The sequence below is a fragment of the Phlebotomus argentipes genome, unplaced genomic scaffold (assembly GCF_947086385.1).
Source record: "Phlebotomus argentipes unplaced genomic scaffold, Phlebotomus argentipes genome assembly scaffold_18, whole genome shotgun sequence".
In the NCBI taxonomy this organism is placed as follows: domain Eukaryota; kingdom Metazoa; phylum Arthropoda; class Insecta; order Diptera; family Psychodidae; genus Phlebotomus; species Phlebotomus argentipes.
In genome coordinates, this window is record NW_026776177.1 from 4,454,291 (window position 1) to 4,469,631 (window position 15,341).

The 15,341-nt window shown below is 41.9% G+C and overlaps 3 protein-coding genes across 5 annotated transcripts; 1 reads left to right on the forward strand and 2 right to left on the reverse strand.

Moving 5' to 3' along the window:
- Window positions 1-42: 42 nt before the first annotated feature.
- LOC132259658 (peroxisomal membrane protein 2) lies at window positions 43-1,741 on the forward strand. Its single transcript, XM_059757383.1, has 3 exons — window positions 43-432; window positions 490-585; window positions 1,211-1,741. The coding sequence occupies exons 1-3, from the start codon at window positions 344-346 to the stop codon at window positions 1,581-1,583; spliced, it is 558 nt and encodes a 185-aa protein (XP_059613366.1). The 5' UTR covers window positions 43-343; the 3' UTR covers window positions 1,584-1,741.
- Window positions 1,614-10,654, reverse strand: LOC132259636 (serine/arginine repetitive matrix protein 2). 3 transcript variants are annotated; one of them, XM_059757349.1, is made up of 9 exons: window positions 10,123-10,654; window positions 9,950-10,051; window positions 7,018-7,299; window positions 6,875-6,937; window positions 5,802-5,934; window positions 4,420-4,472; window positions 2,878-4,350; window positions 2,594-2,815; window positions 1,617-2,111 (listed from the first exon to the last, which is right to left on the reverse strand). In XM_059757349.1, exons 1-9 carry the CDS (start codon window positions 10,368-10,370, stop codon window positions 1,985-1,987), a joined length of 2,703 nt encoding a protein of 900 aa, XP_059613332.1. In that variant the 5' UTR covers window positions 10,371-10,654; the 3' UTR covers window positions 1,617-1,984. The 3 variants fall into 3 exon arrangements, with proteins under 3 accessions (XP_059613330.1, XP_059613332.1, XP_059613331.1); XM_059757347.1 differs by lacking the exons at window positions 9,950-10,051; window positions 10,123-10,654 and adding an exon at window positions 7,842-9,173 and having other exon boundaries at window positions 1,614-2,111; XM_059757348.1 differs by lacking the exons at window positions 1,617-2,111; window positions 9,950-10,051; window positions 10,123-10,654 and adding exons at window positions 2,221-2,501; window positions 7,842-9,171.
- A 61-nt stretch (window positions 10,655-10,715) lies between these two features.
- On the reverse strand, window positions 10,716-12,260 carry LOC132259651 (rRNA methyltransferase 3, mitochondrial). Its single transcript, XM_059757374.1, has 3 exons — window positions 11,697-12,260; window positions 10,951-11,637; window positions 10,716-10,897 (listed from the first exon to the last, which is right to left on the reverse strand). Exons 1-3 carry the CDS (start codon window positions 12,020-12,022, stop codon window positions 10,729-10,731), a joined length of 1,182 nt encoding a protein of 393 aa, XP_059613357.1. The 5' UTR covers window positions 12,023-12,260; the 3' UTR covers window positions 10,716-10,728.
- Window positions 12,261-15,341: the final 3,081 nt, after the last annotated feature.

The following is a 15,341-nucleotide window of genomic DNA, read 5'->3' on the forward strand; positions in this document are numbered from 1 at the left end:
TCGGACAATTCCGTCGGAATTCCAATAAGTGACTTTCATTAGTGGATCGCGATGAAAGAGTGCAGCTGATCGCGAGTTTTGTAAACAATTAGTGAAAATCCCAAGAAAATACCCTTCAGAATACCCTTTAATTCTTTTAAAACTACAGAAAAGTCACACCAACGTGTGAAATTTGTAAAATCTCCCTTAACCTTCGACCCAATCCAGAGTACAGTGAGATTAATCCGGGGAAAACAGAAGAGAGCGCCTTATCTCACTCTCACCTCTCCATTCGTACATAATTTATTTGAGTACTTGAATTTGCTAGCGACAGAGAATTTGCAGTGAAAAAAGGAGGGTAAAAATGTCGCTTTCGAAGCCAATTTACAATTTAATCGGCGCATACTTTGAGCAATTGTTCAATCACCCAATCAGGACTAAATCACTCACAAGGTAAGCGCAGAGTTTCGCGGCGACCCAAATTACTAATTCATCTCCTCACCTTTCCAGCTGTGTCATCGCCACCGCGGGTAATGTCGTGTCCCAGAAGATTTCCGGCAGCAAGGAGATCAATCCGCACAGCGCCGGCGCCTATGGATTGTTTGGGTGAGAGATAGCGAGCGGTCGAGGATCGCGCAGGAGTCTGTGTAGAGAATACGCGAGTAGAGAATCTTATCAGGAGCTCAACTCGGAGCTCACGCAAATCCCATATCAGTTTTTGATAACTTGTAATTGCTGTACTCAGCGAAAAACATTGAGATGATTACAAAGTCAACGTCTTATTCTCATAGTTGCTTTTCAGCGTGAATTCCCTTCGAGAGAAAAGTCTCAGGAATCCTTGTTGAAAACTACGAAATGGTTCAATTGCATCAATTGCACACAAGTTTAATTGTAGCAAACAAAGAATTTAATATTCTGACCTTTTTATTGAATTAAGCACTAAAGAAAATATCTATATGGCTTATAAAACTTTCTTTAGATTTGGGTTTTATTAATATATTACTTAATTGTCTATCCAGCTGTATTTCAAAGGCAAATACGGGAAGAACGCCAAAGGATCTTATGGTGAAAACACAGCATTTGTCTGGCGAAAATTGATCGAGTTCATCTCTTTCTTCACCACGCGAGGAAAATACACGACACGCGTGGTGAAGAAAGAGATGAACTCGATCAATTTTCGCCAGACAAATGCTGTGTTTTCACCATAAATGATCAATTTTGCTGTCCACAGATTACTCTTCGGCGGAACACTGCCTCACTACTTCTACCTGTTCTTGGATCGCATTGTGTCTGACGAGCTGAGATTCCGCAAATTCTACCAATTTCTGCTGGAGCGCCTCACATTCACGCCCCTCTTCCAGCTGTGCTCACTCTACTTCCTGTCGCGCTTCGAGGGCAACAGCCATCAGGTGGCCTTCGCGAACCTCTACAGACTCTACTGGCCAGTGTTGCAGGCCAACTGGAAGTACCTCTCGCTCTTTGCCTTCATCAACATCACATTCCTGCCACCCTTCTTGCGCGTCTTCACGGCCAACATCATTGGCTTCTTCTGGATCATCTTCCTAGCCAACAAGCGACGCCAAGTGGCCAAGAAGACGGAGTAATTTTTTTGGGGAAACTCGAAAGAGAGGCATTTTTAATTGTTTGATTTTTCGATATATTCCATACTTTTTATATATTCTTTTACTGCTGGGCGAGTAGCTTTTGGAGCATTTTTATGGTGTTTGTTACAAAATATCATGCATTGGAAATAAATTAGTTTTTGAAAAAGGGAAAAAAAAATCATGAGACACTTTGAGCGTGTGTGATTAAGAGGAAATTGCACGAAAAACAAGCGTTAGAAAACAACTCTAGACTAGATTCTTCAGGGGTGCGTGAGTGTGTGAAGATGGGAATGTTGGATTTGAGGGGGAGTGAGAGGACAGTCCACTAGTGGATACATTCAATCCTAAACACATTAAATTGCTGATTGCTGTTAGATTACGATGGCATTTCTGTTAGTCATCTAGTGCGGCGACGCCGTGCGACTCTTGCTTCTGGAGCCGACGCGACTGAATGCAGAGCTGTAGCTGCTGCCACTCGACGGACTCGAGGGCGTCGGTCGATGATAGGGAATCGGCCGCTTCCGTGCGCTTGAACGGTGTTAATCAGTGTTAATTTGGTTAATACACAACACACAAGTGACAAAACTACATGCAGGAGAGATGCAAAAACAACAAATCATCGCTAAAGCTGGAGGAAATCAAAGAAAAAAAGTGTGTGTCAAAAGTCTTTACAAATTTGTATTTAATGCAGAAACTCAAATAGCATTCCAACTCAATGAAATTCCTCAATAAATCATATCCTCAAACGTGTGATTGTGGGATGGAAATAAAGTCTCTCACTCTCAACTGAAAACAATTGCCAGTGTGTCTCTATAAATCGTCATTGTTCGGTTGAAATAAAAATCCAAAATAATAATAATAATTCTCTCACTAAAGAAAACCACATCAAATTATCGGCGATAATGGGATCTCTCTTTACTAGAAAATAAAAAAAGAGAAACATAAAAATGGAATAAACATAAAATAACCGTGCAAACTAGCGTGATCCGGAGTGATAGTGACTGACTCACCTCGTGATCCGGCGCCGATCCAGGAAGCTTGGTGATCCTCGTCGACGTGGAATCGATGGTGATCGTGAGCGATCAGTAGAGCGCGATCGTGACCGCCTGGAGGATGCTGAGGAACTCCCAGAGCTGCTGCTCCTGCTGCCCGAGCGGCTGGAGCGCGACGAGTGACTCCTGGAAGCTGAACTGCCAGTGCTTGAGCCACTCGACGATGAAGAGTAGCGAGATCTGCAAAATCAATTAATTCAGCCACAATCTTATGGATAAAATCCTCACTCTTCTTTCCCAACCTTTTAGACGATCTTGATCGACTTCTCGACTTCCTCCCCTGATTCTGAGCATTTCCCGACGTTGAATCTATCTTGGGCTTCGGTGAGTTCTGCACAGGATGCGGACTTGGCTTCGCCGGCTTGCTTGGCGGAGTGTCCACCTTCTCGTCTGGCTTCCTCTTGGGCGAGGCGCGCTCGTTGATCTTAAACGGCGTGATCATGATCTTCGCTTTCTCCGGCTTTCGCGGACTCTCGTCATCTGAGTCGGATGACGAAGAGCCTGATGATGAGGACGCCGAAGAGGAGGAAGACGATGACGTTCGTTGCTGAAACTCCACCAACTTCTCCCCACTGGACGCCGCCATTGCCACCTGGGGCAGAGACAGTGGCACACTGATCGGGATACGCGAGGAATGAGCCTGAGGTGTTGTGGACTCATTCGTGCGCTTCTTCTCAATTGTCTCCTTCGCCTTTGCCGCCAGGCCACTTTTCAGCGCAATCAGCAAGTCGAGATCCTTCGGTTCCAAGTCAATTCGCTTCATAAACAGATCAGCTTCCGGATAGTCTCTGGCTCCACGCGCCTCCTCTGTACTGTCAGCACTCTCCTCCCTCTCGGCCAGCGTCTGCACGCGCACGACAGGCTTCAGAGGTGCGCGCTTCCTCTCCCTCGAGCGCGATCGTGACTTAACACTCGACTTGTCAACACTCCTCTTGGGCGGCGATGGCGTCCTGCCACGACTTGGCTGTCTCTTCCTCGGCGGCGTCTTGCTCTGCACCTTCTTCTCATCTGCCTTTCGTTGTAGAATTTCCTTGTATCGTTCAGGATTACGTCGTGCCGGCGAATAACTCAGCGCTGATGAGTTACTCGATCCCGACCGTGATCTACGCTTAGAACTCACTCTCTTGACATCCTCATCCCTGCCACTCCTGGAAGTCGTCGGTCTGGGATCTTCAGCTGGCTTTCGCCTCATTTTCCCAGTCTCAACCGATGGCGATCTCTTCTTTCGCTCTCCTGATACGCGACTTCGCTTGCGCGATGGCGATTTACTCTCACGAGACTCTTCCTGTGGCTTCCTCTTTGTCACCCTCGGACTGGGCGTGCGATTCTTACGCTCACGCGACCTGTTACGCCTTGGCGACCGTGATCTCTGTGCCGAGCGCGATCTCGAAGCCCTCCTGCGGCTCTCCTTTGCCGGCGTCACACTGCGACGACGTCCCTTTCGCCGTCGCTCATCAGATCCCGATCGCTGGCGATGATCTCTCGCCGGACTCGAGGACTTCTGACTGTACTTGGAGCGCTTTGGCGATGGACTCTTCTTCCGCGATCGCGGTGACGCTGCTCGACGTGGCGATGACTTCTTCTTCTCACGCGAATCTTCGCGATCCTTTCGACGACTCTCATGCTTCTCCCGACGATCACTCTTCTTCTCCACTTCCTCGCGTCGTCGCTTGTCCTGATGCTTCGACGAGCGTTTCTTGCTGACCTCAGGAGAGCTACGAAAGACACAATAAGACATACAGATAAATGATAAGTTAGTAGATACGATTTGAATTCAGACTCACCTGCTTCTGGATTTTTCTGATTCTGAGCGTTTCTTCTTCTTGGATTTCTTTTTCTGCGAAATGAGATAAAAATAGCACAGTTAGATAAACCATTTCCACACTTTTTCAACGTGTAATTCAAAAAAAAAATTATACTGAAAAACAATCACAAGAATAAAAAAAATCAGCATCAAAAATTGTTTTACTGTAAAATGATGTTTCAGCAGCATTTTAGAGAAGAAAAGAAAAGAAAACAAAAAGAAGCTATGAATTGCCAGTATAAAATCAACCACCTAATGTGAAAATGCTTGTAATCGAAATTACTCATTGACTTTTCCAACAAATGTTTACATCTAGAAATTTGCATATATATTTATATATTGTATATTAAGACTATGGAAAGATGTTTGATGTTAATTAATCACAATCACATGTAAAAGAGACAGACAAAATATATAGATATTGCACAGGTAGTGAAACAGATAAGAAAAACAAACAAATATACATATTTGTCAGATAAAAGGGGACAAAGACGTTTTGAAGGTGATCTTTGTACTTAAATCTTCTTCACTGTTATATTTCTTATAATGGGTCTGTTTTTTTTAATTGGTTTTATTTAACGCGCACGAGAATTTTATTGTCAAAATACTTACAGCAACTTATTAAGGATCTGCCTTGAGAGCTATCCTATTTAATGAAGCAATCAGAGTCAAACAAAACAATAATTGTTCACATTTTTTCACCTCTTCTGTTGTGGTTCATTTGAGAGACAAAAAAAATAATGGCAAAAAGAAGAATATTCAGGAAAAAGTTGTCCAGACTTTTTTCTTTGAAAATTCTAAATGAACTAATTTTTTTTCTCATAAATCGCATATAAATCACAATAATATCTCTGAATCAATTTCGTGGATCAAAAAAGCTCTTAACATTTCTTTTATTATGCTAACCGCGAGGCAAGAATTGCACTCGATATATAAATTAATTCTAACGCTTCTCTCTCAGTCACACATTGCTAAATTCACCCAAAATTGGATCTTCTTCACACTTCACGCTCACATCAAATATGAGTACAGAAAAAGAATGAAAAGAAAGTAGGATGAATGAAAGGAAAGTAAACATAGGATGCAAATGTATTTTCCTTTGTACAGCTCAGCAGAGATCATGTTATATTACTCTACGTGTAAAAGTATTATTTACACATTCTTGAAGATCGCGATCGTTAAAGTTTTTTTTTTCAAACATAAGAGAAAGAAAATGATTATATTGCTGTTCTTTCTTCTTTCTTTTCCCCCCTCCACCGACGGAAAAGCATCGGTTGAGGGGTTCAGAAATAAATGGCCTGAAAGAGAGAGAAAAACCACACACAAAAAAACATTGTTGCTTGCGATCAACTACAAAATCACCTTGTCTTTCTTCGAGGATCTCTTCCTCTTGCGATCATCCTCACTATCCGAATCGTCAGAATCCGACGAATCGCCCGATGAGTCACTGCCCGAGTCAGCTTTTGCCTTCTTTGAGCTCTTCCGCTTTTTCGATCTGTTTGCAAAAATGGAGAAAACAGAACACAACATAAAATACAACCATACACAATTCATAAAAATGTCAATGAAAAAAGGGTTTGAAAAATAAGTAATTTTTTTTTCTTTTCCTAAATATTTTCTCAATTTCAACTCCTCCAAACAAAAAATAAAGAAAGAAAAATGAAAACTTCCAACTGATCATACAAGATCTCTCAAAAAAACATCAGCACAATTCCACAAAACAGGATAAATATATAACAAAATGATCTGTTCACAAAAGGGATGATATATAAAATAAGGGCAGCACATCGGAACATGATTTCCATCATGTCTTTCTCTCTTTCTCTCATTTTACATTCTTTTTTTCCATACAATTTATTTACTTTTGTTTTATTTTACCTTCATTACGTTTTCATCAATAATGGTCTGTCTTTAGAAAAAATAGAGATTTTCGTGAATAAAGTTGAGTTAAAGGGAAAAGTGTGTTTTTTTCTTATTTATGGATTATCTCTTCACCCCCATCAAATCTTGCTTTGGATCTTGCACTTTTAATCAAACCACAAAAAATTTAAAGAAACAAAAAGACAAAATATCCTTATCGAAAAGATTGGTATTTTTATTCACTCTGGAAGCATGCAAATTGGAACGAAAAAAGAAAAACCATTTTTTTTCTCAATTTACATTTCAGTTACTTGTTATCTTACTATCTTAAAGGATTTGTCATCGCTAATGGATTAAATTCAACAGAATGTTACTTACCCTTATGAGAAATGGCTAAAACTAATATTTATGAACATTGTGTGTTCGTTCATGTGAATAAGCCAAGAGGAGGTAAAGGAATAAAAAAAGAACATTTGTCCAAAGTAATAAGATTGAGTTACAAACTTTGAAACCAAACAGAGAAAAACTATAGTGAATATTTTCTGAATGTTACAATTATATTAATAATTACTTACTTTTCCTTCTTCTTCTTTGACTTCTTTGACTTTTTCTCCTTCTTCCGCTCTGGACTGGATGATCTGTGTGTGTTTAGTGAAAAAAAAATTACACCAATTCATGAAGTATTTGCTATAATTTCCTGTAAATCCAAAAAACTTACACATCGCGCGTCTTTTTCTTCTTTTTCTTCTTCTCCTTCGGCTCCTCCTTTTCCGGCGACGGCGTCTTCACCAGCGTGTACTTTTTGTTCCTCAGCCTGTCCGCCTCCTTCTGCGCCATCAATTCAGCCTGGAGAGCCATGCTTTTGGCCAGATCCTCCTTGGCTTTGCGCTCAGGATCCAGACTTGTGCCCTCCATGAAGTACTCCGAAATGCCAAAAGCCTCCCTCAGCCTTGCATTCTTCTCCTGCTGCGCCGCGGCAACTTGATGAGTCTCGCGGACTCTGGAAGACACAAATTCAATGAGGAAAAATAAATAAATCACACTCAAAAGCTCATAAAAACTTCATAGAATTCATATTCATAAATTGTATCTCGAAAATAACCTAAATCTTATATTTATAGACAGAAATCACATTTTCTTCAATCATCGCGCGTCATCCTTGTATTCTTTTCAACCCAAATTCATATTTCAAATGTAGATTTATATTCAATTCTTGTTTTAACACTAACTAAGCAATCCTGCAAGGACAAATTAAGCTGCACAAAAAATTGTTAATGATAACAAGTTAGATTGGAAACGTCACAATTAACTTCCAAGCAAAACAACGCAATTTACACATTCGAAACAGTCTCAAATCTTGCTTAACTGAGTGTAAATATTAAAAAAACACTTGTTTTATTTCCACCACTTCGCTTCTGAACTCTCTTTTCACCACTAATCCAACCTCAGGACGATAATTCTGGTATGGAAAGCGACTTCAGTAATACACTTTTGATGTGTGAAGAAACCGAATAAGGATTAGTTGAGAAGAACCACAAATACCTAACAGACTTGCACCCGTTGAATTTGCCACGCTTCGAGCGATTCATCCCTCTGGCATTCCTTCCCCTGACTGCATGAGCTCCCGCCGCCTTGGCGTTGCACTTCTTCGCCACGGCGGGCTTCTTGAAGCATGCGCAGTGGCAGCAGCAGCGTGCATTCTGGACGCCCGCCTTCCTCTTCATCCTGTTCTGCCTGTATTGCACCACGCGCCGCATTTTGCTGTTCATTTGCATCAACTTCTTCTGACCACCTTTGGGCCGAAATGTGATCTTTGCATTGGGAAAGTCATGCGACACGAAAGACTTCACCGGAACCGGCGATTCTGAGTCTTCACTGTCGTCCAGAGGGAAGAATTTCCTCGGATGATGATTCTGGGAGAGCAAGCGATTGTCATGCTCGAAGAAATTCTTGGGCCTCTTCGCTCTGAGTCTGCGGAAGGCTTTTGGCGTGAACTTCCTTCCAATCTTCTGACAATGTTCCGTCGTCTCAATGTGACATGCCAAGACACTGCCATTCTTTATCGTTGCCACCGTTTCACTCCACACTTCTTTTCCGTTTTCCATATTTTCTCTTTTTTTTTACTTATTATTATTATTATTTTTGGAAGACTATGAATTTATACTCAAGAATTCTCACTTTCTTCTTAAATACATTTACTTCTTATCTTTATTTATTTATAGCAAAAATTTTCATGGAAGACTTCTTTTACTACATTTATTTAGAAACTCTCACAGAATAACACTTGATTCATCCCTGGGATCTCAACTAAAACTGAATCCCTTGACGAAAGATGAATTGATTATATATGTATTGGAGAAAAACCTCCTTGGAAGACTTTTGTGATTTTCTCGCAAGTTTATTTTTGTGATTTTACATAACGCCTCTCCTCATGCTGCTTTTTGTCCCCATTTCACACTTTCACCTCATCGTTTTCAATCAGTTTTCACACATTTTCAAGGGGTGACGAGCATCGGACTGACTCTGTGATGCGAAAATCACTTACGCAACCATTTGCACACCCCATCCTGTGCCAAGGGTGAGGAGTCAATTTGTATTTTAAATAAAGAAGACATATTGAAAGCAAAGCTTCTTTTTCTCCCATTAAATAAGGATTACATTTCTTCACTTTTCCCTTCGTCAGAATTTTCCACAGAGAAGCGCTCTTTTCGCTCTTTTATCGATTTCTTTGCCTCGTGTCTCTTTTGTAACAGTGAAAATTGCACGAAAAATCATAAATTTCCTTTCTTTGCCACACCACAGAATGCACAAGACTAGAAACATTTAAATACACCTCATTGTTTAGTGGCAATTAGAGGGAAGGCCTTTTGTCTTTTGCAGAAAGGAAAGTGTGTATAACACTTGAGGAAGTCTATTATCACGGATGAATTTTCACGAATACACCTTTTTGAGGACGCCATGATGCGAACTGTCCTGCGCCACTCGGAAAAGGGCGAAAAGAGATGACAAAATATCCTGCATCAGCATCCCAGGGGTGTATTTAGGAAGCGTAAATCTCAGGCGCTCGGCCTGAGGCACAAAAGTGAATAAAATAAGATTGAATGCAAGTAAATAAAGGATTTTTCAGCATTTTCCCACTACAAACTTCAACCATCTAGACAGAATAGCAACTTATTGAAAATGACTCACTGAGAGAGTGTTAAAGGTCAGTGATATTCCTTCAACTAAACACATAGGATGTGGCTAAGAATAACCATATTTATTTATGTCTCTTTACGAATTTCCTTATCTCACTCCATGCGCGCAAAGTGAAAGCCATTTCTTATTGATAACACACCACTGGACAGTGGATGTTTGAGGGACACTTTGCGGCTGGATCCGTCCCATGGCCGGCAAAATGGGTGGAGGCGCTGAGATGAGCAGGGATGCTGTGCGCATCCTTCGCCATTTTGCCCACAAGCGGCAGAGTGACGTGGGGAATCGATACTCCGCAAAGCAATAAATTGCGAGCCACTTCCCGTGGACTGCCAGACGCAGGGGGAATGCAATTTTGGGCTCATCAATTGGCATGTCCCCAGAACTCTTGGGGGAGTGGCGCAGCCCACTTTTTCGCAACATACAACATCCGTTTTATCGATAAATATACTCACTGGATCCGCCCGAATTCGTCGCGTGGCACATCCTCACGGCCCTGATTCAGCAACTTCAGCCGGTAGGCATCGACCTTGTCCATGATCTCATTCAGCGGATACCTGCGAACACAGGGAAAGGAAGAGAGTCATAAGGATTTGCTCGAGAGTAGCACGCCAAACACAATTCTTACCCCTGCTTCTCAAGGATCTCTTCCAGTTCTGCACACTTCACCTCAATTTTGCGCTTCCGCTCGTGATCGAGGATGTCCTGATTGGGTCCCTTGCTGGCCTGAGCGTCCAACTTGGCCAGATCATCGTCTGTCTTGTACGTCACGGACGCTGAGTCCTTCTTGCCCGGACGCACAAACGCCCAATTCCTCTGCACGTGCCCATTCGTCCCGGAGCCCCGGGGCGTCGTGAGCCCAATGCCATTGTACATCCTCACCAACAATGATATGAGTTAGAGTTTCTCTGACTAATTTTTCACCCTGCAAAACGTTTTCCTGTCGCCAAACGCCGGAAAACTTCACCCGCCAAATATCATAAAAACTTCTCACTTTACACGCCTAATTCTTGTGGAAATGACTAAATCACAATTTATTCACACTTTTGCGAGATATTTCATTGTGGCTTAGATATTATTTAGAACGCATTTTCTTCTCAAAAAAATCTCTGGAGATTTTCTTCACCGCACTGACAGCGACGCCATGTTTTTGCTATGTCCTCGCCTCGCGATGTTCAGAATTCTAAACGTCATTTCTATGAAATACTTTCAAATGCTACGAATGTGTAACGTTTTATTGTATATCTTCAGAATTTTCCACATTTTCCACTATTTTCCTCTGGTTGATCTTCCTGCGGAGCTCAAAGAGAATCACCGCCAAGGCAGACGCTGTGTTGAGGCTCTCCACACCTCCTGACACGGGAATATGAAGACAAGCACTGTTTGCGTACAGTTTCATCAATCTGTAAAGGCAAAATATGTGAAAATCGCCCTAATTTCCCCTAATATCCCTTACCCATATCCCTCTTCGGATATGCCATGCGTCTCGCCACCTATAATGACAGTCATATGGTGCTCATCTCCTTGGCTAGGAAGACAATATTCAGCAACGTCCACGGGAAATTCATTTGTGAGCATTTGCGCCTTCTTCGGGTTGCTTTCTGCCACAAAGACTGAGTTCTCCTTCGGCAGGATCTCTTCCAGCTCCTCCCATGCAACTGGATACTTCACTGGAACATGGAATTGCGCTCCAGCTCCGCCTCGGAGACACTTCGGCTCGAAAGGATCAGTGCAGCCTTTCATAACCAGCACCTCTCGACACGGCAGAGCTGCGCACATTCTGATCACACTCCCGAGATTGCTAGGCTCTCGGATGTTGTCACAGATCACCGATATAGGCAAAATATTCTCCGTTTCTGAGTGAGCAACAACTGGGCGGTCAAAAATAGCCATGAGTCCTGGAGAAGTGGTCAATTGTGACCACAGGGTCAAGTCTTTATATGTTATTCTGTAGAGTTCAGTTTTTGTGGGGCTCATTTTGATTTGCTCAGCCAGATCTTGAAGATCTTCCGGACGACTGAAAAACAGCTTCCTCATGCGAACGTTACATTTGAGCGCATCCTCAATAAGGCGACGTCCCTCTAGCAGAAGCAGACCACCCTTCTTCAGCTTCTTCCCTGATCTGAGGAGCATCATTGCATCCCTGAGAGATACGCATTCAATTAATAAAAATCATTTTGACTTGTTGTCTGTTTTGCTAACCTGATTATTGGATCTTTGTGGTGGAGATCAGCATAAGCTAAATCTGTGTCTTTGTCGATTTTCAGCTCAACTTTTTTCGTGTTGTTATCAGTTGAATTAGACGATCTAGATCGCTTTGGTCGATTTGGATAGCGCTTATTCTTCCTCTCTGTCCAAGCCTGTCCTACCTCCCGGCCAAATAGGTCCTCTTCCAGCTTCTCCACATCCACTGCTGGCTTGGGGAAGTCATTGGCAGCTGAAGAACTGAGTCTGAGTGTTGTCCTCACGACTGGAGTTAAATTCCTTGAGAAAATCCTGCATGAGGCAAACTTCCGGAACATCTGCATAGTGAGGTTAGTTTGCAACTGATTTTCTATTCACTTTTCCCCTCGAAATGCACTTTATGTGCTAAATCTATCACTTAGATAGGGATTATTGAGTTCTTATCCGTCTATTGCAATATTCTAAAACTGCCAACAATACTGCAAAGCAGGGAAATTATGCAAAATAAACAATCCGCCACTGCATGCGAATCAAAACAGAATCACACACTCGGACACCCCCAAAATTGCACACGCATGGCAACTCCACTGTCATTGTCAGCTGTCATCAATTTTTGTCGTGAAAATTCAGAGAAGAGGACAAATCAATACAATTGCTGCGAATAATTGCTTTTCCTTCCATTTTCAAGTGATTGGGTGCGATAATTTGATATGCTAGGGGTAAGTTAACATCTCAGTAGTCAAATTACGGTATTATCTCCTTTATATGTAGGGTGTAAATGTGTTTTTCCTGCCTCTTCTTTGTCTCACTTTTCTTCTGTCTCACCAGAAATGAACGCATTTATAACACTTTTTCTGCTCCACTCGCGAATGTTCCGTGCTGTTTATTGAAATTGCGTCGCACATTGCGATAAATCCCGTATATTTATCATGCATTGCCCTCGGGGGGCCCCATAGGCTGGGCAAAGGGGCTTTTTGGGGTATTTGCCCTCAGGTGATATCAAAGGTTGTGCTTGATGGTTTTAGCTTTTCCTCGCTGTTTTCCGCCCAAAAGTGAAGCTCAAGTGGCTCCTGGGCGATGCCCCAAAGTCTAGCCAGGGGCAAGTGGACAGCAGACGTGGTGAGTGAACTTATTGATTAGCAGAAGAGGTGGAGGAGAAAAGAAACGGAAGTGAAAATGTCTGATTCTCTTTTCCCATGTAAATTATTGGTGTTTGTGGAGGGAAAAGCGCACAAGAGAATGCATTCACAGAGCCTAAATCTAATTTTTCATACAAATATTTGCCCTTCTAAGAAGGCACACACACGAGAGAGAAGTGGAGAGGAAAGACAACATAACAGCCAGAGAATTCCTCATAGCACCTTTTATCTCACTCTTTTGCATTGTCTCGTGTTTTATTCTATCGTCAAATCATGCCCTTGTGCCTGAGCACGCAAAGGAGACGATATCGAGGCATATTTCTCGGTTTGACTGTGGGTTTTGGCTTGGTTGTCTTATCACAACAGAGTGTGCTCAATATCTTGTGGATTATGCTAAAGATGCCCACTTTTTTTGCGCTCAAGACACACACTTCAGAAGTGGGATCAGAGAAGTGCAGTGATGGGAATGGAAAATGGCATCGCCACCAACAGCTGTGCCCCATTAATTTCCCTCTGGCTGGAGAGAGAGAAAGAGAGAGACTCGATCGCGCCAAGGCGCGCATGGGGGGCTCAATGTGGAGAATCCCTGGGGGCCTCTTTGCGCACTCCAGCACTCTCTCAGTCACTGGGAAGAGAGACGGAGACAGTCTGCTGACACGGGCCTCTTTATCATATCTCTCTCGGTGCCTTTCTGCCACCTAAATCAGCCAGGGAAAGTATATGTTGGTCTCTTTCGCATTTCTCACCTAGTGTGTGTTCGTGGTTGTGTGGAGAAAATACAAGATAAGCCTTCTCTGACTCAGGTTTTTGTGCACTGAGATTTCTCTGCAAACACTGTGATTAGGATCTGTTCTCTAAATTCGACCATCACAAATTATCAGCTCAATTAGCGATTATCAGGGCCGAGATTTAAACTTTAACATGAACATTTGAGGAAATTGTTGCTACTTTTTATCGAGTTATCATGCAAGAAATCTATATGGATACTTTAGAATACTTTAGATTTCAAATCAGATTACTTAAATCAATTCAAAGGTCATAAATAATATACTCTCTTAACTACTATGTTTTAGAGCATATTTTTGGCATTAATTTCCATTGCAAAATTTCATTGGAAATCATGTTAATAGACTTTATTATTAAGGTATTTTTTTTTTTTACTATTTCTGATGCCTGAGAAATTCAGCAAATGTGCCATATGAGAATGATGCATAAAACATGTGGGCTCGATGGGGTGGTGAAGGTCACATTATACTTTATATCGCTGAAAATCACAGTGTGTGAAGAAATTGTCATGGAAAACTTATAAAAGCCATTAAAATATAATTAAATGAGGACTTCTTAATTGCTTATTTGCATTTTCCGTAACGATGAACAGTGAAAATTCGGAATGGTTTTTTTTTCTTTCTTCCTTGGGTTGAATGCGATATTTGGGAAATAACGATATTGAGGAAGTGTATTGAAATTGAAAATTGCATAGAAATATACATAAATATCGTTGGTAGCCATGATGTTGTTTTTGCTGATAGGAAAGAGACGAGTATATATTTATCATTGTTGCCAAATGATTATTGTGGGTAGAAGGAGAGAGAGAGAGAGAGGATGACTCTTTATGGTTTATGGCTAAATATGCCTTTTTCGGGGTTTGTGAGAGAGCGAGATGGCATGGCGAAAAAATGAAAGTGTAGGATCGCAGCAGCGTTTGTGATAAAATTGGGTAAACTTCAGATTAGGTGGTCAGTTGAGGAAATACAGGGTGGGAGAGAGACGGCAATGGGTGCCTAAATGTGAGAGAGAGGAACCTAGAAAAGCATCGCAGACCCCAAGGTCTGCTGACTTGAAAAGTTGCGCGTCAGTCAAGCACAATCCGCTCTCGCGTCATCATCGCGAGTCGTGGTGGAACATTTTGTGGGGGCTCCAATTGAGAAGAAGTGAAGAAGAAGTTGTATGTGCTATATATATATATATGTACATTTATATATAAATTGTAATAGAGAGAGAAAAAATAACACCAACTACATAATGTTGATATTGGAATAGAAAGTGCGCTGTTGCCACTCTTGTGTTTCTCAATCTCTCTGTCTCGCTCGCACTCGTGGCAGTGTTGCGTGATTTTCCTAGGTTGGTTAGAAGAGGATGAGAGATAAGTTACAGGCAATCTCTCTCAGTGTTTCAATTAATCCGCATATTCAGCTTGCATTAATTGATTAAGACGTTTCTGCAGAGGTGTCACTTCTCTGCTCTCTTGCTCACAACGACTCTCCATGGTTATCACGTTATCAGGACACACATCTTGTTTATTTTGTCTCGCGGAAAACATTCTATGTGGAGGTCTTTTATCTCTCCCCCGCTTCGCTGGGTTTTTTTTGTCTGATTCTGTGTTCCGTCAGATGAGGAATAAAATGATATGATATGTATAAAAAGGCTGACTCTTCTCTGCAGGAGACAATGAAAGTCTCCCTATTTCCCAGATTTCTTTTTTATGATAATCCCAGCTTTGAATTTATTGATTAAGTTTCTGGTG